The 27,382-nt window shown below is 37.3% G+C and overlaps 1 protein-coding gene and 1 long non-coding RNA gene across 2 annotated transcripts; one reads left to right on the top strand and one right to left on the bottom strand.

Annotated features, from left to right (window-relative positions):
• Positions 1-331: 331 nt before the first annotated feature.
• On the bottom strand, positions 332-25,654 carry LOC115926485 (leucine-zipper-like transcriptional regulator 1). Its single transcript, XM_030991234.1, has 8 exons — positions 25,358-25,654; positions 24,716-24,778; positions 23,893-23,952; positions 23,076-23,155; positions 10,177-10,285; positions 9,372-9,455; positions 5,823-5,947; positions 332-408 (listed from the first exon to the last, which is right to left on the bottom strand). The coding sequence occupies exons 1-8, from the start codon at positions 25,480-25,482 to the stop codon at positions 332-334; spliced, it is 723 nt and encodes a 240-aa protein (XP_030847094.1). The 5' UTR covers positions 25,483-25,654.
• On the top strand, positions 13,584-16,028 carry LOC105441252. The gene is made up of 3 exons (XR_004065283.1): positions 13,584-13,719; positions 15,137-15,261; positions 15,772-16,028. It is a non-coding gene; the product is annotated as an uncharacterized LOC105441252 (long non-coding RNA).
• Positions 25,655-27,382: the final 1,728 nt, after the last annotated feature.

The following is a 27,382-nucleotide window of genomic DNA, read 5'->3' as shown; positions in this document are numbered from 1 at the left end:
TTGAAAAGGTCAGTTTACATGACAGCTGGCCAATCCTCAGTGCCCGCTTACGATTAGCCCAGCCCAGTTATACGATTTTCGTACAATACAACATTCAGATGACAACAGGAGCCCGATTCTCTTTAAAATTTTTGTTCAAAATGACGCTCAAACAAAGCTTTTTTGCTTCAATACGTGTATGTTTTGTTACATGACTTTCAGACTACAAGAAAATTCATCGCTTTTCATGTGTACAATGTAGATACATGGTTTTTTAAACCGTTAATTCGGGTGGTCTGAACTGGGGGTGAGATGTGAGCTAGGTATGTTGGTTTGGAAACATGTTGGTGAATCAGAGATGTGTCTTGTTGAGTGATGGAGTGATCTTGCCCCTGGAGAACTCAACATGGGTGGTTTCTAACCGTGTCGCTATGATGGAAATGAACAGCAATCTCATGATGCTTCAAGCAACTAAGGGTGCATTCAAGCGACACTTTTTCACCCTAGAGACATGGTTTTCAAAGACGTTTAGTTTAAAACACGGTTGCGTTTAAGCGATTTTTTGGTCGGTTGTAAAAAATAAACGTGTTTAAAAATGCAAACATAAAACGCTGAAAAAGATTCGTTTTGTAACATGATTCTGCAGAATCACGGTCGCTAAAAACTGCTTGAACGCAACAGAGATCTCAATCATAATTCTATGACGTCATTATCGTGGCCTCCTTTCGGTTTGGCCGACAGTTGACCGTAAACAAATTTAGAAAGCGCACACCAAAGTTGACCTTTGCTTTCTAGGTCAAACTGCGCAGTGTGATGCGCGGTGGATGGGCTCCAAATGAGCGAGAATCAGCGTTGATGGAAAATCGCTTGAACGATCTCACGCAGTATGCAACGGCGTTTTGATTTATGATTCATATTTGTGATTCTAGCTTCAAAAAATTGCTTGAATGCACCCTTAAAGACAATACCATTATAATAAACCTTCATTCAGCTGCACAAGCTAATTATCTGGGAGAAATATATAAAGGACAGCAGAACTTGGGCTGTAGACAACGTTGGAAGCGCATTGGAATCAAAACCCTTTGCTGAAAGATTCAAAAGTAGAACTAAAAGAAAAAGAAGCACTCATTTGGTACTTGGTTGGGTAATCCCTTTGGCAGCTCACTCAGGAAGCTATACTGGGATGGTAGGTGAGGCAAGTGACTACAAGGAGTGTCATGAATTGCTGGAATGGTGTGTGGACAAAGCACTTGTCAATTTACAGTAAAATATGCTAAAATATGCTAAGTCCAGTGCAAGTAAAAACCAAGCTAGTAAGCTTATATGATGTGAGAACCAACGGGGGGCTGCATCATTCTGATGGAGGGTAGAGCACCCTCCTTGAAGTTGGTTATTCCTGTTGCATTTTGCGTCAGCAATATATCAACTGACAATGAACATATCTTTCAAAATCTATATATTTAAATATTTTGTGGCTGACTAATGCCGTATTGGGGCTTTAAGATGAAGAATTAGCAGATTAAGATTTAAGTAAGTCACATTTGATAGGACTGATATTATCAACATATTGGGTTCTGATAGAATTCTTCCATTTGTGGCTTATGAATTCTTTTTTTTGAGCTTTAAAGTTAGTGTACCGGTATCCCTTTTGCAGCCAACATCAAATTCTGTAGAACTTTGCAGGAATTATGAATACCGGTATGTCACGTATGTCTTATCTGTGAAATATGCAAGGGAACCTGTTTACTTTCTAGAGTTCACTGTCAGACACCATTGAGTGACTGACTCACCATTTTTCGTCTTTGGTAATAACATACATAAAATGAGCTGTAAAAGGGTACATAAGCATATGTCTACATCAATAACCCACTTCTTGTAATAGCCAAAATTAAACTGATTGAATCCTTGTGCAAAACAAAACGTATGACCATTCGATACAAGGGTATGAAAATCAGACAATTTAATTAAACGACCGCGATCGCTAAATTTGATTGGACAACTAACAGTTATTATTTTTCCACAAAAAGACATTTTCAAGCCCTCTTGTTTTGAGGGCAGTTAGTACTACATGTATCTTTCAAATGCCGTTGGAATTCAACCTTTTCCTCTTTTGGGGCCTGCAAATGGAACATGAGCGTCCCTGGACGGTGTGTGCGCTCTATAAGTTTACACTATTCTTATAGTACCTTTATGAAGAATAAGAAATTGCAGATGAAGATAAGAAGGTCTGATGGGATTGAAAATCAAGAATATTGGGTTCAGATAGAAATCTATATTTTGTGGCTTATTAAATCTGTGTTTGGGCTTCAAGATGAAGCAGAAAAAGCTGATGAAAATAAAAATGTCACTTTTAATGGGCCTAACAAATTGAGTTCAGACAGACTACTCCATATTTTGTGGCTTACTAAATCTGTGTTTGGGCTTTAAGATGAGAAAGAAATAGTAGATGAAGATAAGGAGGTCGAGTTTGATAGCATTGATAATGAGAGTACAGGATTAGGTTCTGAAAGAATTCTTCTATTTTGTGGCTTATTAATCCTGTATTTTGGCTTCAAAAAGAAGAAGAAATAGCAGATGAAGATAGAGAAGGTCATCTTTGATGGAATTGTTAATGCAAGTATTGGGTTCACTTTGAAATCAATATTTTGTGGCTTAACAAGAAATAGACCCCGTTCTCATTCACTTCGTTGGAGCGGTCTAACTAAGACCCGTTCCTCAGGAGCAGTTCTTAGGTGAGTGAGAACGGTCAAAGTGGTCCAGGAAGTGGACTTCTGGACCGCTCCAGAAGACCACCTCGGGAGGTGGTCTTGAGGAACGGGTCTTATTAAGAGCGGTTTGGACCGCTCTAACGTGCAATGTGAACGGAAGCGTACTTTGACCGGAAGTGAGCTAGTGACGTTCCGTGCGAAACATGTAGTACGGTATACGGTTTGTATTCCGCGCGCGAAAAAATTGACCTGACCTGAGCTGCCATAGCAACAAGACCACTTTGACTCGTGGAGCGGTTTGAGCCATAAATAACTGCTCGGAGTGTGAACGCTCGCAAACCGTTCCTCAAGACCCGTTCCTCTGGAGCGGTCTAACTAAGACCACTTTCAAAGTGAGTGAGAACGGGGTCTTAGATTAAGATTGGGCAAGAGGGGGTTGCTAATATTTTTTTTGCCTGGCTTACTAACGCTGTGTTTGGGCTTTAAGATGAAGAAGAAATAGCCGATGAAGATAAGAAGGTCAAGTTTGATGGGACTAACAATGAGACTATTGGGTTCAGACAGATTTCTCCTACTTTGTGGCTTACTAATGCTGTATTTTGGCTTTAAAAAGAATTTTTAAAAAAGCAGATAAAGATAAGAAGGTCAAATTTGATGGGAATGATGATGAGGATATTAGGTTCAGACAGATTTTCCTGCTTATTCCCCACATAGTCTACAAGCCTAAGGTGTTCTTGCCAGACACAACATACATAAATCTGTTTCTCCATCTCATGATTTTGATACCTTCTCTGCCCACAATGGACGCAAGACACACCTGTTCACAGAAGACATAGTATTCTCTCACATTATAGGCCTAAAAAGCCTTTTTCCCCATCTCACAGGGAGCATTATAAGCCCAGAGACCATGAATCACATAACAAGACTTTCCAATAAATCCAAAGACTAAGATCGACTTTAAGTTGGACTTAACTATGGCAGGCTGTTCATGCCACTAGTTCCTCTAAACCATTCCTGGCGTTGGTTTCTCAAGGGACGTATAAATCGTGGTTACAAATCTACAGACTTTCCATTTTTTGATAGTTCATTATTGAAGGAAAAAATATTATCCAAAGATCATAAATTCAGAGACCAACAGTGAGAGCAACCAGTGGCATGAATGGCCTGCCATATTTAAGTCCAACTTAAAGTCGATCTTAGGCTTTGTGAAACACCCCCTGATCTGTGTTATTTCATGTAATAAGTGACATTATCTACCAAATAAGGGCATTTAAGTCACATACCAAGACATTCCACTAAGTTCTAATTTGTGTTCTTTTCATGTCATAAGTAACATTATCCGCCAAAAAAGGGCAGTCACATCAGAAGACTTATATGTACAGAGTCTAATTCTGTTTTGTATTTATCCATCTCATACATGTATGTGACCATATCTGACACAGGCAGGTATAAGTCACATGACCACTTTCAAACACAATAGTTTCAAAATGCCCTTTCCCATGTGATGGTTGACTTTCATGAAAATGTATGATGAAAAAAAGAAAAAAGATGCAGAAACCAATACATCAAATCAAATCAAATCAAATACATGTAAGTCACATCAGAAGACCAAAATACAAAGTCTAAATCTATTATGTATCTATCCATTTCCCAATGTTGTCACATGTATACGAACGGAACAATTCCAAAGTGCCCCTTTTCCATGTGATGAGTGACTTTCTCAGGCTTACCGGGCGTAATTCACATCACAAGATTTTCATACATGTACATTGTACATAGCAGTGTCAACCTGCAGCCCTTGATGTTGTGAATGACCTTTTCTGCTAAAGAAGGGTGTAAGTCACATCTAATAAAGACCTTCACATACATAGCAGTCTCAATTTGAGTGTCTTTAACTAATAAAGTGACCTTCTCTATCCAAAAGGGGGGTAAGTCACATAACAAACAGGTACAGTACATGATCTTAAAGCCCCAATGCACTACTTGTAGCTACTTGCGCCCTCTATATAACAAATAATGGCTAATCGGTGACCATTGGTCCCCCATGATTCTCTTTTTCTTACGTTATTTGAGAGCTGAGTTGATGAGATAACCACCTGTCCAGTGACCTTGCAGGGTGGTCTAATCCCTCCTTTGCACTATAACAGATGTGCTTTAACTTGTTCCTCTTCCCCAGTTAACTTCTCCTATAAACTTTGTTGGTGGATAAATGGAATCGCTCTCACACTGTGGGTTATGCCAATCTGGCACCCGTTTTACAAAGCCTTCTTTCAATGACAAATGACAAAAATCAGTGACAATTCTGCTGTTAACCAATCAGAAGGAAGGATTTCACTAGCTTATAACAAACACTGTCATTTGTCGCTGATGACAGGTTTCGTGAAATGGGGCCCAGGTTTCACAATCACATACATGTATAGCAGCAGTATGAGGGATTTAAATGGATTAAAGCCCCGTCTTAATAGAACTATTTCGATCTCACCCGAGCGACATGTGGATGAGAAACAGTGGGGGTCTGATCGTAAAACACGGGGTGAGCTTTTGAACACCGTCTTAATCAGCCATCCGCAAAAACCTCACCCGGGTAGGTTACCATAACAACCGCACCTCCCCCATCGCGATCAGCTCGCGCGCGCTGTGTACATACATTTTTTCACGGCGATGACGTAATTTACCCGGGTAAATATCACCCTGGCTCGACTAGGGTGAGATTTACCTCGATATTGTCCGGATGTTACCCTGATTGACGCGTCTAAATTGGAAGTGGGTAAATGTCATCCGGACAACGTTCGGAGGACACCGCAACTTTTTTTTCCAGTTAAGACGGGGTTTAATATGACATATTCATCATGCAATAACTCTTCAATTGTCACAAAGTGTGAATCTAAATAAGGTGTATATACATGTAGATATACAGTCAAACCTGTCTACATGTATAGCGACCGCCCGAAGGGAAACACAAAAAGTGGTCTTTGTAGACAGGTTCCTTTAGTACATGTTTCAATGAGAAACCATTTTCAAGGGAAACAAAAAATGTGGTCTTTGTAGACAGGTTCCTCTAGTACTTAACATGTTTCAATGGGAAACCATTTTCAAGGGAAACAAAAAATGTGGTCTTTGTAGACAGGTGGTCACTAAAGCAGGTTTGACTGTATACAGTGTATGTCACATGTAGATACTCTGTGGACACAAATAAGATTCTTACCTCTTCCCAAGACTTGCTGTCTCCATTGAGAGATACACACCACATGTCATTCAATCTGCAATTATAACAAATACAAATTGTTATTAAAGGAGCTACACAAAGAAAATTCACTAACAACTCATAATTAGAACAAATTACATATGGATGGAAAGATTTTCTCTTGAAACACACAAACAATTTGCTGAGAACTCATATAGATATCATGGAAAGGCGTAAAATGCCATTTTTCAAGACCCTCCTTAGACCCCTGAACGCCCCTGAATGTAAGTCGAACACACAAGCGTAGCGAGCTCTGAATAGTGACGTCACACACTGGACAAACAGCTCAGTACCGTGTAGCAGTATGCAGCTAGCCAGCCGTGTCCCATGTGTGACGTCACAAATATTGATGCTCTACAAAGGACCGCTGAAGGCAGAAAATCTGGATCTCAAAACTAACACTTTTTAGAGTTGATTACTGCAGGCCCCAAACATATTTTAAAGAGAAGAGTTGTTGTATTTGATCGGCAAGGCTTCCCCTTCGCAATGATATGAGTTTTGCATCAATTCAAAACACTTTTGATTCTTTGTGTGGCTACTTTAAAAATATTGATCTTGATAACTGTGAAAACTAAAGAACCATGCACTGTTGCAGACTGCAGAGCATGTCTTACCAACATTTTATAATTTCCTCTCTTTCTTATTTTTTCATTTTTCACATATTTTACATACATGTAAAACAGCTCCAGCACTTTTGGTTAGGAAACTACATATTGGCACTATAGATTTAATTTTTTGAAATAATTATATTAAAGGTGCTATGTCCCTTTTGCAGCCAACCTCAAATGCTGTAGAACTTTGCAGGAATTACGAATATGTCATGTATGTCCTATCTGTGAAATAAACGTTAGCAGTGTCCTCATAATCAAATGATGCAAGGAAACCCGTTTACTCAAGAAACTTCACTAGACTTCACTGTCAGACACTATTGATGTAATATGTCCTTGCTAAGAATGACTGACTGGCCTTTTTCTTCTTTGGTAATAACATACATGAAAAGAGTTGTAAAGGGTACATGAGCATTTGTCTACATGAATAACCCACTTCTTGTGATGGCCAAGATTAAACTGACTGAATATTTGCGCAGCATAAAACGTATGACCATTCGGTACAATTGTCTGAAAATCAAGACTATTACTTTTTGGCTCTATAGCCCTAAAGTCGATTTGACAACTAATAGTCGTTATTTTCCCACTTGAAGACATTTTCAAGCCCCACCTTTTTTTAGGGAAGTTCTAAATAAGTATTATCTTTCAAATGCAGTTGGAATTTAACTTTTTCATTCTTTTTGCCTGCAAATGGGACATAGTACCTTTAACTAAACTGTTTGCCTATTTTTAAATATTTTTTATAGCTCTCCCTTGTTCAACCAAGAAGTTACCTTGTTTGAAAAAAAAAATGCAAATTAAAGAAAGTCAATGAATACCAGGCACCCTATGTTCACCCTATGTGGAACCCTTCATAAGATGATATACTGTAATATAATTCATTGACAACTACTAAAGACAAATGTGACTTTATACATGTATTTCTATAGGGACAAACACAAAACCAGCACATGATGAGTGATGTGAACTTTAATTGAACTTAAGTTTCTATTGAAGACCAGGAAAGAGATTAAACATAATTAAAGGCTATCTTCAGAAGATGGAAAACTTACTTTCATTGTCTAAGTTTGGGAGATAAATGTAAAGGTAAAATGTACAATACATGTATGTACATGCCACCTTAATGCATCATGATTTCCAAGTCAGTGTTATGGCATCAAATACTTGTGGTATTGTGCCCAAGATAAACATTAGTATTGGCAACAGCATGAGGTTGGAGACTTTAAAATCCCAAGTTAATCCTTCTGGGGAGTATTTCACAAAGACTAAGATCAACATTAAGTTGGACTTTACTATGGCAGGCCTTTCATGCCACTGGTTGCTCTCCATATTGTTCTTTCAGTTATGATCTTTAGATAATATTTTTTCCATCAATAATGAACTTTCAAAAAAATGTAAATTCTGTAGATTTGTGACCATGATTTGTTCGTCCCTTGAGAAACCAATGCCAGTAAACTGTGAGAGCAAACAGTGGCATGAATGGCCTGCCATAGTTAAGTCCAACTTAAAATTGATCTTAATCTTTGTGAAACACTCCCCCGATGTTCACCTTTCAGTGGATCTATTCGTAATCTTTAGACTCGCTTGAAAGAGCTTTTTTCTAGGAATTAATCATCAATATGTTTAATATTTATATTTCCTTATTTATAAAACTACATCATGCGGCGCCATGTTTACATCATCTCTTAAAATGCAGGGCAGGAAGAAAAGTCATGTCTATTTATATAGGATGGATTTAATATGGAGAGGAAGGGAAGTTTGTACATTACACATGTCAGCAAGGCAAAGGGCTGATCCAGTATTCTGTAAAGGAGGGGGAGGGGAGGGGCACAATTTGAAAAAAAAATTCTGACCAAAATAAAGGGTTATCACATTTTTCAGGTGCATTTTGGGTCTAAACTTTGAAAGTAGGGCACAAGAATGCATTGGGGAGGGGGGAGGGGGACCTTTTTTTAGCAACATATGGGAGATTGGGTTTTAGAGGGGGGTATGTGTGGTAGGTCAGTTGTGCCCCCTTAATCTGTCTCTGAACAAGGCTCATATCGTGCAGGAAGTAGCAATACCAGACGGATATTGAGATATGTTCAGGAAGAAAAACAGACATGAATTAGAACAAAAGACATTAAAAATATTGTCTGATTACAATCAGACCATGTCTGACCTGTATTTGTGTCATACACATGTTTAACAATCTTTGGGGAATTTCAGTTGAATTCACCATGATCTAATCTGACATTTCAGTCGGTTCTGAAGATGTTTTGACTGGGAGTTTTGTTTAAATCAGAAACAGGGCAAATGAAGGAAAATGTTTCCAAAAACACATCTTTCTAGAGGATAAAACACATTTTTTCTTGTTAGCTTGGGCTTAAGAAAGAGAAAGAAAGAAAAAAAGAAAGCTAATACTACCTTCCCAAACAGAAACACATACACTAGGTGATGAATGATCATATAAAAGTATTTAAAGCCCAAATTAACAATTAAACAAAGATATTAATATACAGTAGGCTTGCGGTTGCAAGATATTAATGTCTAGTAACTTTCAATATTGGACAGGTGCATTTATTTATTTATTTATTTTTTTTGGGGGGGGGGGGGAGGGGGTTAACCTACATGTAGTTGCACAGAACAAATCAATATACTTCACAGAATCTGAGTGTACTTCTTTCTAAAGAAACAAACACAACAACAAAACAAAAAAATGTAAAAGTACCATGTGGTTAGATACAAAAACAAACAAAAAAACTCTCTTTGGCTTCCATCATTTGCAACATGATTAAGGAAGGGAAGCAGAAAGATAACATGACAGACAAGTACTCTGCATTTCAATCTCACCTGGCATTTCCATCATATCCAGCAAATATCCAGAGCTTATCTTGCCATACTGCTGCTCCATGTGCTGATCTAGCTGGGGGTAACCTTCACAAAAAATTAAAACAAGAAACAAAACATATATATATATATATATATATATATATATATATATATATATATATATATATATATTTCACATTTAGGTTCATTTAGGTTCATGTTAAATAGATATTAATCGGACTACACATCCTCAAGAAAGATTACAGAGAGTCAACCTGTTCGAAAAGTCGAGCCACTCCCGCCACTTATCCTCTCCAAGCGCTATAGTTCTCCTTAGAACTATAAGCTAAGAAAGATAACCAACAGTCTTTTTCAAGACTACACAAACAGTCCTTTTCAGGACTACACATCCTCAAGAAAGATTACAGAGAGTCCTTTTCATGACTCCTCAATCCTCTCTCTCTCTCTCTCTCTCTCTCTCACATGGTGCACCCGCAAGCCTACTGTATAGATATTATCTATTCAATATATTTATAAGTAGAACAAATTTGTAAGTAGGAAAATTTCACAATGCATTGATTTAATCTGCTGACTACTGGATTCTGTCCCCCTCCCCCCAGGCTAATATCTACTTACCATTGCTTTTCTAACTCGTAGGCAATGACGTAAAAATCATATGCCCAATATATTCAGGTAATATATACAGGTAGGCCTATGTGATTTCAATTTTTAAAGCTTCATGAATTTCAAAATCCCCTGCACTCTACAGTGTACATGTAAATTATGTAACGATTCACTCATTTGATCATCAAATCAATCTCTTTACCTGCCCTCAAATTTCCTCTCTATCCACTGTCCATTGGAGAGCTTGTATTCAAAGAGGTCATTCTTGTTGCGGAGATTGGAGTTGGAATAGATATCTCCGGTATAGCCTCCTGTAATAAACAAAGAGAAGAAATCAGAGAAGAATATTCAATTATACTAGAAAACTCAAGCAGAGTACACTTAAATCCGAAGTCATGGATTTGCAAGCCCTCATAAAATTATCTCAACATTTAAGCCTAAAAAAAAAAAGATGTTGTATTGTCCTTTGCGACCGGCCCCAAAATCTTGAAATCTATGGTCGGCTTTTTTTTAAAGTATTTTTTTAAAACCATTTTTAGAAACAAAATGTTTAATGAATAAAAAAATATGTTTTAAAGCATTTAAAACTGAGAAATATCAGCCCAAAGAGGGAGGGAAAAAAAGTGGGAAAAAAGAAGAAAGATTTCTGACCGATCGACCCATGGTTTGGCACCTTAAGGACAATACAACATCTTCTCTTTTTGTTAGGCCTTATCTGTAGCATCAAGATGAACTTATGAAAGTTGCAAAATTCAAAACAATTTTGCTAATTATGAATAAATTGGCACCATTCTTTTAGGAAAGTTCAATCATGATATTTTTTTACAACATTTTGGCACTTTTACAAGTTTTGAGATTTTCACCATGCAAATCCCTGCAACGTCCTTTAAGATTCAATGTGTCACTTTCACCATAGAATTTCACGATATGTGTATCTCTTTAAGTCAAATAGTAGGGCACTATTGATCCAAGAAAATTGATGCTGAAAGAAAATTACATGAAGCATTATTAAAAGCAGTGAGATAAAAAATTGCAACCCTAATATCTGATAGGCCTACCCTTTTCACATTAGGGCTTTTTTCACATAATTGTTTTTCTTGATTATGTGCACTAATTACAGTTACACGTACCGTTATTGTGATCGGCCAAATGGGTCTAGCCCTGGTAGCCCCCAGAATGTAATGAACTGAAACACTGAATGCAAATGAGAACTCATGACTCATTTGGCATCAACGATAAAAGGTACATGAACCTTTCGCATAATTATGTTTAGATTTCCAAATTCCATGTTTAAATCTAATTATGGTGCTGTTGTCATAGTCAAAGCAGACCTAGGCCATAAAGTACCTCATGCATCATTTCTCTTTTAAAGCTAATAAGGCAGAGATGGATTTAACAGAGAAAATATAACTTTGAATGAATGACCATAAAAAGCAACATTTATTTTCCTGTCCAGCGATCGTCTGACCTCCTTGTCCAAATACCGCACATGACAGTGACTTCAAGAAAGCATAAAGAGAAAATGAAATTGGAGATTGGCATTACCTAGACTATCAATTACCATCCTAATCTTGATTGATAGCCTTCTATCTTGTACATTGACTGATGCGCATATTTGCTTTATTTCTCTCAAATTGTTTCTTTCAACAGAGCAGTTAGAGAGGGCTGTCGTCGCTGGGTGAAGTTGGATTGTTCTCCTAATTTAATAGAAATCGACCTTCGTGTACTCTATCTACATGTATCTATCTAAGTATCTTCTCCCGGTTTGGAGGTTGATTGCAACATCTCTCCATTTCACTCTAAATCTTCTGCCATTCTGGTGCACTCTTGCAGTTTTAGTCCTCTCCAGTTCTTGACATTCTCTTCCCAGTTGATTCTGGGTCTCACTCTCGGTCTACTTCCTTCCACTCTTCCTTCCAAAGTTCCAAATGATCCTTTAAGAGGCTTTGGTGCCTTTTAACATGGCCAAAGTATTTGATTTTTCTCTCCTTAATAATAACCCAAGATCTGCATTTCAACATTTGTAAGACTGAGAGGCAGTACTACATTAGAGGAAAATTAGTTCTGAAAGTAATTTTTAGAAAGGGGAATCCAAAGGAATGATACTAGATTAAAAAATGTGCAGTTGATTACACATTTTACGTTTTAAAGGCCCACTGCACTACTTGTAGCTACTTGCGCCCTCTATATAACAAACAATGCCTAATCGGTGACCATTGGTCCCCCATGATCCTCTTTTTCTTATGTTAACTGAGAGCTGAGTTGATGAGATAACCACTTGTCCAGTGACCTTGCAGGGCAGTCTAATCCCTCCTGTAAACTACGGCAGGTAAGCTTTAAATACTGAAAACATTTAACTCTTTGGGAAAGAGTACAGGTATAACCCACTGTACCCAGGGCTCAGATTTGGTTTGGACGGGGGTGTGCCGCTCAAGCCTCAAAACCCCTATCCATATTTAAGGGTCATTTTGGTGGTGGTGGTTATTTTACCTGACTGCTAAGAAAGCATAAATGCTTGTAAGTAAGCAACCAGACGGCCGACGGCTTTAGGTCCTCTCTGAGGGACCTGGTAATGAGGATTAATGCCTTACCAAAGGGCACTAGCGCATTGCCTTGGTTTCTAAACCGGGTCACCGGATTACGAGACCACTGTTCTACCGAATGAGCTATCGCGCCTCCATTTTGGCAGAAAAGGGTACTCATTTTAGGGGTTTTTCTAGAAATATAGGACCAATTTTCACAATTTTCCAAAAAATGGAAAATTTTGAAAAAACGAACCAACGTTATGTGATATTTTTGTAAAAAATGGGACCCATCACTCCATGTTTAGGGATATTTTGTGAAAAAGCGACCTATAAGAGCAGCACATCCCTGTATGTCTTTATTAATTTATATGTGAGTTAATTGCGCCTTACTTTTGATTGACCGTGTGATGTCACAATGCTTAATCAGTAAGTATTTCACTTAGATTTTGTCTCAGGTAAGTGAAAGTCTAAAATTCTATTTGAATACGAGATAAGTAAACTTCTTAGCTTAGCCATTTACTTAGTAATTTCTTACTTATGCTAAGTATTGAATTAAATACCGGCCCAGGATCTTACAGCTTATCATGTTCCTTTCAGGCTTCTTACATGGAATTTGTGATTTTTTTTATTTGTTTATTATGACATTGTTTATCAAGGTTCCTGAATGATCTTATGATAAAACAACGTTCACATCCTGCAGTCAGGCCAAAGAGTTTCCTTTGAGGTTAAATATTCATTGAATCCCAACCATTTTCTTGGTCTTAATCAAAGAGATTCGATCATACACAGTATGTCCTCCGTAGGAGGACTAGAGGGCCAACTAAAATCGTGACCTTTGACATTTCATAGGTTTTGTATTGGATGCATTATGGGGGTTTTGTCCGATTTGAACGACGGTTTTGGAGGGTCAATGAATATTCATGAGCAATGACGTAAAAAATACGCCAACTTCTGTTTGTTGATTGGCCATCGACAAAATGTTTTATGTATTAGGTCATGCATAAAACATTTTTTGCATTCCCAGAATTCCCTACGATTTGACCACGAAAATGGCGGTTGTATGAACTGCAACTTTCAAGTTATTCAATTACGAACAATGAAACATTTTTCTTTTAAGTGAATTTCTATTATAATAGAAGTTTGTCAAGTACATCTCAGTGAAGCAGAAAATCTTCAGGCGAACATTGACATCGAAGTGAAACCCTATGATATCAAGAAAAGTAAGTAAAGATCCATTTTGTGTGAAGGTCTCTGAAATGATTGTGATGTGTTCGTCATTGCAGTGAGGGGCTCTCCGCATTGTCACAACGTCTTACCCGGTTAACCCCCTACCCCATCCTCTTTTCTTTCTTCTGACTAAAGAATATTAACTGATTGAATGAACTCTAATATAAGTCATCGACGGTAATATTTTTAGAAACAATCAGGATTTTACCGTAGGTTATTTCATTAGAGCACATCTCATAATTTTAAGTTCAGTTCATAGCTTGATTACCGATAGTAATCGGTCGTAGATGTGGACCTGTTGTAGACTGCGCAAATGGCTCATTGCTAGTCCAAGCCGACGAGATCTCGTCGAGCGGTTTATGATTTTCAATTCGCCGGTGCTAGCCGGCTGTAACACTCCACCAAGAAGCGACTGCGTTTCCTGAGCTGGCGTGGCTATAACTTTACAGTGTGTTACTGTAAAGCCTAGACCTCTAGCTCTAGACTATTCATAGCATAGTCTAGCCTGAATTTTCTGTCTCTTTCGTTCGTTAGCCTCTGATTTGGGTAGGGTCGGCTCCTCTCTTTAGCTGACCCTACCCAAATCAGAGGCTAACGAACGAAAGAGACAGAAAAATTCGGGCTAAGGCTAAGCAGAGCCTAGGCTAGGCTAGGTCTACCGTCTAGTCTAGATCTAGCACTTAACTAAGTATAAACAGCATTTAACCCCGCATCTATAGACCTAGGTCTATATCTAGGGCTAGATTCTAGGCCTAATGCATTCTAATAAATAATAACAAAAGACTAAATAGACCTAAATGCCTGGTTTAGGTGGGTCAATGTGGAAGTTATGGAGGGGGGGGGGGGGTGTGCACAATCATTCTGTGCCCCCTTATTCAGATGTGGCATAGGGACGGGTCTAGATGTAGGTCGCCCCCTACTAGTAGGGTCTACTAATAATATTAAAAATAGGCAATTAGATCTAGATCTATAGCTTGTGTTATGCCATAGCTTTAGCAAAGACTTCCATAGCCATGGGTCTAGGCTCGTTTTGCTCCACTACTAGACTAGTCGTGCGCATGTGTCATTATTGTGATCCAGGTCCAGATTCAGCTTAGTTTGAATGTAGATCTAGGCTAGATCTACCAACAACAACAAAAACAAAACAAAAAAGGTATTTCCTCCCCCCCCCCCTCCCACTTCCCCTGATTTCGCTCTTAGTTATGTCATTGTGCCTTGTTTGAAATAATTGGTCTATTTTCAGGATTTTATGCCACCCCTTTTATGTTGGTGAGAATTCTGGATCCAACCCTACATATGACATGGATATTTCTTTCTCTACGACATGAACAAAGTTATAAACTGATAACTAATGCATGCATTTGATATTAGCAGGAACCTTACTAAGTTTCTGTTTTCTTTTAATTGTAGATCCTATGGAACAAAGAAGCAGATAATGATCACAGAAGTGCAACAAAGAGCACCAGGACCTGATCATCAAATGTTATGGTGTTGATCTAATCAGGAACAAGACACCTAAGTTGAACTCTGGCAAGGTATGTTTGTATGAAGTTCGAAAATATTCAGGCTGTATAATCTAAGCCCATGCGAACACCGCACTCGACTTGGACTATATACAAAGATTTGGGGAACTGTCATCTTGTGTTGCATTATATCTGGTAATTCTCATTTATTCTCTAGCTTTATTTAGGTGACAAACTATGGTGTTGCTACAGTTTATTCTCTCAGCATATTAAAAGACATACTCAAAGGCATTTTTTCCTAAATATTACATTATATCTAACAAACTTTTGTTCACAAAAGTCTAGCAAATAATAACTTAAAATAAATTGGAAATTACTTTTAAAATAATTGGAAATACATCTAAACCTTTACTCTTCTCTTAAAAAAGGCCCTATCAGATAGACATAAGTTTATCATTTTTTAGTAAAATTAAAATGCAAGACCTAAACAAAAGTGGGGAGGTACTATTTTTGAAAATCCAATATAATGCAGCAGTTTTAATCTTATTTGATTTCTCCTCTCTTTTTGTTTTTATTATTCAGGTTGTCCCATGCAGAAGGTTTGATACCCAGGCTTCTTTTGTACAAGTCCCTAGTCCACCCTCATCTTGAGAACTGTTCCGGTGTCTGGGATCCCTACAACATCTCAGATGTCCAGGACGCTACTTCACAATGGGGACCACAAGAGAAGCAGCAGTTTGACTGAGATGATCAGCACCTTTTAGTTGCCTACTATATCTACAACTACAAGGCACTCTGCAAGAAGACTGGGAATGGTGCACAAGATAGTCAATGGTCTCTCGATCCGCTCTTCCTTGAAAATTTTCCCACTGCACTACTTATAGCTACTTGCGCCCTCTATATAGCAAACAATGCCTAATCTGTGCCTGTTGGTCCCCCATGATCCTCTTTTTCTTATATTAATTGAGAGCTGATTTGATGAGATAACCACCTGTCAGTGACCTTGCAGGGTGGTCTTATCCCCCTGGCCAAACTAGTACAGACGGGCTTTAACAAATCACGAGCAGGAAGTACCATGACATGACCCTCCAGTTGCACCAAGCCAGAAGCGACATAGGTAGACAAGTTTGTATTTGCCCAACACTCTGTCCCAAAGTTAATGGAACTGACTTCCAGCAAATATAGTGCATGCTGACAGTCCAGAGAACTGCCAGGGACTACTTCTGAGGCATCTATTCTCCTTATCCCACTTAGAAACAATCTGTCTTCCTCACACCACTTGTAATCTTTAGTATTAGTTCATCTTCATGATAGGCTACAACGCCTTTTGAAGATTACCAGAAGAAGAAGAAGAAGAAGATATATCGAGGATCATGAAAGTAATCATTTGTTCTTTTAAATGCGTGTACATGTAACATAGTTTTTTGATATTTAATCTTAAGTCAAGTTCTGACAAAAATATGAGGGATGCTGAACTGGATAGTAAATTGTAGGGGGGGGGGGATAAAATGATATAGTTCAATAGTAAGACTGTATTAATATAATTAATATTAATAATAATAACAATATTAAAAATAGTAACAATAATGACAATGATCATGATAATAGCAGTAATAATAATGATAATACAGGTAGTAGTAAAAACAACAACAATAATGTCCAATGTAAGATAAAGTACTCATAAAACTCAGTATATACCTGTGCTTTACATAATAAAATAGCATGTTGATATTATTGGAATATTTTTTTCTTCAAAATCTACAGTAAATTTTTACAACTGAAAGATTTGAATTCAAGAGACAGCACCCCCTCCCCCCATCCATTTGTCATCATTTTGTTGATGTCATGTTGGATTTAAAAAGACTTTATAGAAACAAAATATGTTGATAAATGAGTTCATAAATGTTAATAAATCAGTTAATACTGCTGAATTCTGTTCTTTTCATTTTCTTATTTTGTGAAATATATGTGATGATGCTGGTGATTATGATGATGTAGGCACTCTGTAATGATAATGCTGTATGACTGAGGTGAGATGGGGGCTGATGCAGTCTTGTGTAGAATTGAGTATGGTGTTCGACCTTTTGATGTTTGTTTATATCTGGCATCAGCGAGATAGATTTAACCATCTTTCCTAATGAGAGAGAAAGCGGAAATGTAACAAGAGAGTGGGCAAGACTTATGTATAAATGCAGTATAAAAAATGGTTTACAATAAAGATGAGGGGGGGGGGGGGGGTTAAATAAAGAATAAGTTGATGCCGAAATGATGAAAGCATAGGTAATTGGGGTAATAGAGCCTATGGAAATGTCACTATTAGAAGGGGTCTCTGTATTGAAAATGTTACTGTTGGGGGGGAGGGGGAATTAAAAAAAAATCAGTGGCGACGAATGCAAGAATGAAAAGAACGAGACAAAATTGAAATTTCATTGGGGATGGCCGGGGCACAATATGAAGATCATTGAAGTCGAGGTGAGAATGATTCATTAATTGGACACTAAAAATATGAAAATATCACTTGTAAAGTGGGCTAAATGATCAGTGCAATTTGTCTGATTTTAAAAATATTTAAGTTAATAAAGGAACAAAAAAAAAAGAGGTAACAAATGAATTGAGTGAAATGGGGTCATTATTTTTGCCTTTTAACTGAACTGAATTTTTTTTAATGTACTTTCCATCCTGGTGACAGTGAAGTTTGTGGCCCCACCTAAGTCAACCATTTAAAAGTCTCCCCCCTCCCTCCTCCCCACACACCTCCCCAACTCTGACCTTTGTTCTACATTTATCAGGATTCTGTCGATATAGTAACGCATGCGCATTGTCTTTTTTTCATTGCGATAATATGCTAATAAGTGGAAAAGAGCTCATGAATATTCAAAATTTTAATTTAAATATTTTGCGCGCTGCGCGCAGTCCAAAATCCCCATTTCGCTGGTGCACTAAAAACTTGTCGTCTTCATAGGCTAATACACGATAAATGGAAGCAGTGTGCACTTTTGACCCTCCAAAATTTCCCCATGGCTAGACGGATGCAGAAGCGGAGTTGAACCCCCCTGGTCTTAATACACTAGAATATCCATTACCTGGTCACTGCCCTCAGTTTTTATGAGAAATTTACTGTATCATTATTGATGATCTGAACGATATTCACAAAGGTGAGAGGAAACTGAGGAAATCTTAAAAAGAGTCTGAGTGGAATTGTGTCAACCCTTCTCAGAGAAAGTGTTCATTTTCCTTTTGAATGTTGGGTATACAAATTATGATCCCTTTCCTGATTTTGAGGAAATATACTTCCGTTTGAAATCGGTGAAAACTGACAAGGCGTTAAGGACAGAATGGTACTAAACTACTTTTAAATGGCACTTCTCGATTTCACCTGTTTCATCTTCTTCTCATTCCGTCTTCTCCCACCCCTCCTCGTACTGTATCTCCACCTTTAATGGAAAGGTGATTTTCTTTTGTGGTTCCCTCAAGTTTGATCAATGTCCGCTCTGCAATACACCTGTTAATAATATGTGTTCTTCTCCCATCCCACCTTATATAACTTATCACCCTTCTTAAAGCCTCTTTCATACACAATGCTGTAAACCACTTCAAAGAGCACCACAGCAAAATTAAAATGATAGAAAATGACACAAAAATGCATTCACATTTCTTTATCTTTAACACACACATCATAGATTATGCTTTAATCAAAGCATTTGTTTTTGGCAAGAAATTTTTTTTCCAGCTCAACTTGCCATTCATTCACACATCAATCATTCTCATAGTACTGCAGTGTGAACATGGCTATTGGTTATACAGGTATGAATTTCCAAAAAGATGATTTTTCTCTGATGTGCCCTTGAAATTCTGTCAATGTCTGCTCTCCAATTACACCTGTTACACCTCTTCTTCCTCCCTGGCTTCCTTGCAAGGTACACCAGCCGTTGATTGCTCCCAGCTATCCCAACAAGGATAACCCCTCCTTCATGATTTCTGCTTCATCATCCCCTTCCCCTGATAGCCGTGCACCAAGGCTCAAAATACACGGGGTGGCGGGCGATTCGCCCTCGTGAGCTGCATTATGGTGCACTAACCAACATCTACATGTACTATGGTTTGGATTTAAGGTGTACATGATGTTTAAAGTACCCAGCTAATTCATTTCATGTTTAATAAAAATCTACTGTAAATGTGTGAACTGCTCCAAGCTACAGTATACTAAAAGGTACCTCCCCCCTCGATGATTTCTGTTTTATCATACCCTTCCCCTGATAACCATGCACTAACCAACATCTACTACGGTTTAGACTTTAGATGCTTACATGTAGGTGTAAAACGTTTAAAGTACCTAGCCAACTAATTCAAGTTTAAAGGGAAAGTCCACCCTGAAATTAAGTTAGTTTTAATAGGAGTAGAAAAATGAGAGAAACAAGTCAGTGAAAGTTTGAGCAAATTCCGATTAAAAATAAGGAAGTTAGGATTTTTTAAGTTGTGATCAATCAAACACAAATTGGCAACTCTATGACGTATCATGCGAGCTCAACTTCCATTTGCTCAGTACTAAAAAAATCTAAAATTTTCATTTTCCCTCAAGAAAAATTTCAACCGTACATGCACCCTAAATATAATAATTGCAAATATGTTTCTATACTCCCCCTGCAAGGAACAAATATATATTCCATCATCAATAACGAAGAAAACATGATTTTATGGAATATTATGCACAAAGCAAATGAAGGAGAGCTCGTATAATAAGTCACAGAGTTGCCAATTTGTATTTGATTAATCACAACTTCAATAATTCATAACTTTCTTATTTTCATTCAGAATTTGCTCAAACTTTCACTCACCTGATTTTCTTATTATTCTGCCTCTATCGAAACAAACTTATTTTGGGGGTGGACTTTCCCTTTAATGAAACCTAAATGTGTTAATTGCTCCAAGCTACACTAACAGGTAACCCCCCTTAATATCACGCCATTCCCCTGAGTGATAGCTGGTATCCAGTAGGCAGTTTTCATCAACATCTACTGTGTACATACATGTAGTACTTCATGTTAACTGTACCTGGTTATATCATTTCAAAATATTTAGTTAAACCTTTAAATTTCCAAATGTTCTGAATGTCTGATAATGAATTACTTTTTAATATTAAAAAAATATATTGATTGTCTAAATGTAGAAGATTTTGTGCTCTTGAATAAAAACCAATGAGTCACATCTATAGAAGAAAAAAATACAATTTGGAGGGCTCTCAAGAATCCTTGTTCCAAGATTTACGTGAAAGAATTGAAAATCATGCATTTGTCATTGAACGGATATGAACTGCAAACTGCATAAAATGGCAGATCAGTGGAAAACATGACTGATATCAGAAGTGAATGACATGGGCATACTGAACTACATATGTTTGCCTGATTTCTTGAAAGAGTACATACATGAACCTGTTCAAAAGCAAAGTTTGAGGCTTTGAGCTTCCATTCCTCCCCTATTTCTATTCTCTTGGTATCTCAAAGATGACCAATGGTCACATCCATCAGGTGTACTATTTCTAGCTCTTCTTAATTTTTTCTCCAATTGAGGAAATTTGATTTTAGATAAGGATTAATTCAGGTAATCCCTTTAGGAGGTGCTGGATTTTTTTAATAGATAAATCAAATTGAATTCTAAAGCTCTCTGTCACTAATGGCATAATGAGGTTGTCTAATATAGAGTTCTATTTTTAGAAAGAGGTACGAGATGCATGTAGATGTCCAATTTCTTTAAAACGGTCCTCTTGCTCTTTTTATTCAGAGCATTGCACTGGAATAAATTTGTTGCATGGTATTGGATACAGAATGATATTGATGTGATTGGTTGTTCCAGCTCTTCTGCAAATAGACTCTACCAGCAGTTGAATGGATTTTAAAGGCTAATGAAGTCAAACATTTTTATAGTGAGCACATCCTTATCCTCTTTAAACGTCACCTATTCTGTGAATGGCTGAATAGATGACGTTTAAAGAGGATAAATCCACGATGTGAAGTAAGGATTCAGTTTATGAAATGTTGCATCAGTGATTTCATATCAAAATCAACATCAGAAAACAACTTAATTCTCAACAGGAAGAGTGTAATGTTACACCTTCACCAGTTTTTGACAGAGAGCAAAATATAAACATATTAACTGAAATAAAGCATTAAACATTACTTTGCATGTATACGCACTGTATGAAAGTGAACCAAAAAGTAACATGCTAGGTTACAGTAGTATTTAACAAATCAATCTCAAAAAACATATTTAAAAAAGTAAAAAGAGCACTGGTACATAGCCAAAATCAAGGAAATACAAAAATGACATTAAATCTAGCATCGCCTTGTCAAAAATCAAGAACAAGCTTGAGGCATAGGAAGCACACATACTTTCTACACCCTATATCAGGCTCAGTTTTTCCCCAGAAAATTTGGTCTCTTTTTTTCACAAATGCCTTACAGGCATGATCTACTTTGAGTGAATAGAATTCCGAGCGAAAAGAGCAATGGAGTGAAAACCACAGAGTCTTATGATATGAAATTGTGCACATAGTAAGAGGTACTATTCTAAACTTTTAAAGATAGAATGTATGATGAAATCAGACTTAATTTATTTTAGAGCAAGACTATTTGAAGGGTGACAAAAGTATGGAATTCCCTGGTAGTTACAGTACTCCCCCAGTGTAATATGAAGATACAAATACATGTACAGTGTACATGTATGATTTTAGGGCTCAACATTTTCACAACAGTGTGAGTAGAAATTATATTCATCTTATGGGAAATTCATGCCTACATGTACTAGTTTAACTCCCATACCAAACATTGATCAACAAGCTTTAACAGAAATTCTTTTGCTGCCTAACTTCCAAGCTTAGGATTGAATGGTGGAAATGGAAGCAGACTGTACAGAAGAAGATAAGTTACAAGGAGGCACATCTTAAAACGCTTCAAAATGATGAAGAAGTGCCTCAAAAAGTAAAATCTTTGAGTGACCGGTTTTACCATACTCGTTTTCCCCAATAAACTGTAGTGTTATGAAAACCGTTAGGAAAACACAAAATCTGATTTCGATTTCCAATCATAAATTTCTTGATAATCAGACAGGCTATATAATTTATCATTGCAGCATGAGCTAATCCCTTTAACAAGGAAATTGAGCATGGGTGATGAATCTGGTGCTAGCACCTTTGTTCTACTCCCTGTAGGAGAGAAGACGATGATGGAATCAGTGACCTAATGAGATGCTGACAGAGTAGGACAGCCTCATTTTAATTACAAGCTGAGATAACTCTTGTGGGTGTTGAAATAGGCTTTTGAGAGAGAGAGAGAGAGAGATGGAAAGGGGAGTGAGGGAAAGATGAAATATTATATAAAACTTAGAAAAGAGGGTGGGAGACAGAGGATATAGAAGAGGAAGAGGGAGAGAGAGAGGGGAGAGAGATGGAAAGGAAAGGGAGAGAAAGATTACAGATGAATAAATTTGAAATTTGAATTTGAAATTTGATATAGAAGAGAGAGGGAGAGAGAAGGGGTGAGAGAGTAGGGGGGAAGAGAAAACATAGAATATAGAAGAGAGAGATTGAGAGAGGGAGACTGAGGATATGGATAGATAGAGAGAGGATGAGAGAGACTGGGTGTGAGGGAGACACAGCAGAGAGAGAGAGAGAGGAGAATATTTAAAGTGGCCTTAGACTTTCCCTTCAGATTCATAACCACCACAAAACATCACAAAACAATTTTATGATGTTTCATCGTGTCACTTTATTCACATACTGTAGTAAGCTGTCTATTTTAATTGAAAAGGACAGAACTTGTTTATAAACATGTTTTGACAGATTTGGAATACTAAAATGCAAAAGGAAATAGAGATTATAATAGTGTACTTACCGAAAATGAACATACTGCCATTGTGAACGACTGCAGAATGGTGATACCTCGGTGCTGGTGGACTTCCAGTGGTAAATGCCCTGAAAAAGAAATTATAGGTTTTTTAAGAAAGTGTACCAATCTCTCTCTCTCTCTTTCTCTCTATGTTTCTATCTCTCTAATATTAAAGAGTAACACAATGTACATGTTCGATGAACTCTGACCATGTCTGTAGCTGGCCGGTGGATTACTGATTATCAGATGTGTATGACTAAATATTGATTTTTATTGAAATGTACTAACAGTACTACCATTGTCATTGAGGGGAAAGGAGGGAGGGGGGGGGGGTGGATATGATACTTTAAATGATAAGGGTTTAATACAATTTCATACTTAGTCTGTTATAACTTTAGGGGATACATACATGTACAGTATGTGTGCTAATGACAAACAAGAATTCAAAGTTTAAGTACCGGTATACATAACTAAAATATGGCAATCTTCAATGAAAAAATATATATTGTTTACCCTTATGTAATGTTTAAGAATGGTGCTTTTTGAACAGGCAATCGATCAAAATTTGCATATAAGAGGTAAGAAATATTAAGTATTTGCACAGTTTACAATATTAATGAAGATTGGTACAATTGATGACCAGAAGATGTTTTTTGTAGTGCGGAAAAGAGAAGACTAGAAGAGTATGAGTAGATACAAACATTGAATTTACAGGAACTGACTTTGAAATAAGATTAGGCTTTTAAATGGTAAAGGATTGAATTTATATCTAAAGCTAGAGAAAGGGTTCTTGTTCTTTGTTTTTTTATAATAAGATACTAACCTTCCCCATGAGCTATCATTGACGTCAAACCTCAGCACGTCATTCAGCATGTTTTTCCTCCTGTAAATGGAATCAATAGAGTAAGCAAGAACATGAGCATGGACATAAACATGTTTATTAATTCTTTATACGCACCTATCAGCCAGAAATGTGCAGGTTGTATCAACGAAAAGTCGTACATACATTCATTACTTGAATTTGAATTTGAAGTTTATTAAAAACAGTTTTATACAATAATATAAAAGGATTAAACGAACCAGAAAATAAAATTAATACTAATTGAGCATGGTACCTTCGAGCATATGAAAAACACTGTCTGGGCATATACATAGAATAAACAAACAGATTTGAAATGTTCATGTAGTAAAGCTACTGTCTGTCATTCATGAAATTGTTCCTGATGTAATTTATACTAATGAATGCATAATGTGAATTTTTAATGTGGATTGTTTGTCAATGGCTTATTTTCTTGACAAGTTGACAGGTCTCGATATGAACAAATATTGGCAAAGATCTTTACAGGGAATCATTTTCAAACTTTCAATGATAAAAAAAATTTGAAGAGTCATTTCATAGGAAGCCCAAATATTGGCATAGCCTGCCCATACAGTACATCCATCTACAAAGTTCAATTGAAGTACGATGACACACCGACAACATGGTGGCCTGGGGCCCATTTCTTGAAACCTTCATAAGTAAGTATAACTTCTTGACTATTCCATTGAAACGCATGTTAATTGTATAACACATGTTTCAATAAGTTAAGACTTGTGACAGTTTCGAGGAACGGGCCCCTGTACTTTAACAGATGAAGAATACTTACCCATTATCTCCTCCAAATACATAGACAGCATCGTTGTATGCCACAACGGTGTGCTTGCTCCTCCTGTGTTCAAATGAGGTGAGAAACAAGACTAATTATGAATTTTTGAAATAATTGCTATAACCGTTAAATATCAAATTGGCAATGCAGAAAAGATATTTTATGTATACAACATGTGTATTTGCGTTTCTGGCAGAACCAACATCATGAACTCATGCGAGAGGTTAGCATTTTGGTAATGTAAATATTGCCTTTTGCAGGAATTGGGCGATTGCGAACGCTCTTTAGGTTTTATGTACATCACTCTTTACACAGAAGTGTGGGTGCCAATTATAGACCCAATCATTTTTGTGTCAGTGAAAAAATTGCACCCTTTTGCCATGGCTAACGCAGTTTTGCAAGTCACTCTCTCAGTCTCACTCTCACCGACAGTCACTGGTCTACCGTCTAGAGTCTAGTCTACTCCTGTCCTGATCTCAATAATTTGATAGCTATGCAGCCAAGTTAAAGTTAAACAATTAATCCAATGACTCTTAGCCTTTGAAAATAAAGTGACTCCCCCCCCCCTTTCTTTTTCAACAAGACATGACACATGCATTCACGCCTTGGCCCTAGGCCTAGATAGCGCGGTATCGCACGCACCTTGCACCAACAAACTCGTCGCACTCGGGCATCTGTCTCCAGCGGTGCACCGTTTCATATGGGCCAGAGTCGATGGTCACTTCTTGCCAGCAGTGGGGCTCGAATTTACGACCATCTGCCATCATTCATGGAACAAATCTTGATAAAAATCGGCCAACAATCGATGTATGATGCAAGTCGTGAGATTTGGATATCGGAGTGTAGAATTAGCTGCTTTTGAGTGACTCTTGAAGGTTTTTTCTCGGGTGGAAAAATTAGTCACTGCGTGTCGCCATTTTGTTTTTTGGCCCTCTCTCGACCAAAGCGAGAAAGTAAAGATTTCACATCAAAACATCGTGGGCGTGGCATGAGTCTATTTATAGACTATACAGAGATCTGTGATAAAAATAGGTATCCGGTTGGACAATTTCATTTTCCAAAGTAATGATCCTAAAACAACACATGAGAACATTTAAGGTGAAAATCTCAAGGGTTTGTATCAAAGTTTTTATTGAACAATGAGAAACTATGATCATTATGGTAAGATTCTAGTGGCTTGTAAAAGTGTAAGAAACATGATCCCAGAGAAAAAATAACATACATTAGCCATTGCAGATAAATGATGTGAAGAAGTACGGGAGAGACACGAAATTAGGTCTATTATATAGGGAGCATAATCAAAAATCCTTTATTACAAATCGTCATATACATAGAGCCGCACTAGTGCACCTGAAGCAGCTGTAATTAGTCCCGGGGGTTTTCTTTTTTTGTTTTTTCTACATCTTCTTATTATTATTTTCTTTTTCAAAATAAATTTCCTAAGAAATATCCAACCTATCCCGAAGATTTGTATGTAGACTACAAGTATATAATGTTGTGAAAGCAAACACACACTGGGATAACATCCTATTCTTTGCGAGAAGTGTAGCGTTCCAACTCTTTTTCTATATTTCATTAAGATATTTGTTCTGTAATATTTTTAGTTTTTTTCTTATCTTTCTTTCTGCTTATGTTCCCCTCTAGTGCCCGATGAACCAGGGCATGTGAGTTTAAAGTTTCACCTCCCTGGATGAACTAAACGTTTTCCCCTTAACCCAAGTCTGCATCGAGAACAGAGGAGGGAGAGGAGGGGCTCGTTTACACACAACGCGTCGACAATCATTTTTGCATTTTCTGGGTTTGCGCTCAGCGCTGGACTGGAACCCATACATATCTCGAAAGTCACGAGAGTCAGGCGACGATCCCATCTCGCCACACCCCCTCCTTATATTAAAACTCTTACCAGCTCTTCTGACAATGTTTTGTTCAATTATTGTTCAAAACATTAGTTCATCTTCATATCCTTTTCAAAATGGAATACCAAATCTCTCCATGCCCCACCCCACCCACCTCACCTTCCAAAAGACAAAAGAAACATTTGATCATTTGTATGGAGAGGTGATCTTTCTTTTCCATTAATTTACCCCCCCCCCTTTTTTTTTTTGATAGCATGGGAAATCGATTCAAAAATCATTTCCGTAATGAATTGATATTTCAGTCATGTACTGGTACGCTTCGCTCATTCTAAACGATACAGACTGACATTACGCGCATCACTCACTCAATGCAGGGACAGGTGCAGCGTGTCGCCGACACAAACACCAGACCGAAAATTAATAATTTCATAAATTTAGATTTGAATGATTTTTTGTTTGAAATTCAGACTCTCCTGGTTGTTCCTTTTGCAAAACTGCCCCTGAAATCTACGTACACATTCTTTTTGACAATTGTAACGTTGTTAAACCTTTTTGAAAAGGGACTATAACTGGGCTAATCAGCAAAATAATGTCATAAAATGTTTCGATACTCGAAAATTTGTTTGGTATGGCCAAAACAAATTGCTTACATAATTTGATTAAATTTTATATTTATATATGCAAATTCCAAAAAAATTCCCTCAGTTTTCAAGATTTTAAAGCTTGCTTTGATATTTCTAAAGATCTTGAAAATGGAGGTTTGAAATATAATTTCTTTTTTGGCTGCCTGCATTCCTTTTATATTATTCTT

The sequence above is a fragment of the Strongylocentrotus purpuratus genome, unplaced genomic scaffold (assembly GCF_000002235.5).
Source record: "Strongylocentrotus purpuratus isolate Spur 01 unplaced genomic scaffold, Spur_5.0 spur5_scaffold_2, whole genome shotgun sequence".
Classification (NCBI taxonomy): Eukaryota; Metazoa; Echinodermata; class Echinoidea; order Camarodonta; family Strongylocentrotidae; genus Strongylocentrotus; species Strongylocentrotus purpuratus.
Note: the sequence above shows the minus strand (reverse complement) of the source record. Positions and strands in the feature narration are given on the sequence as shown.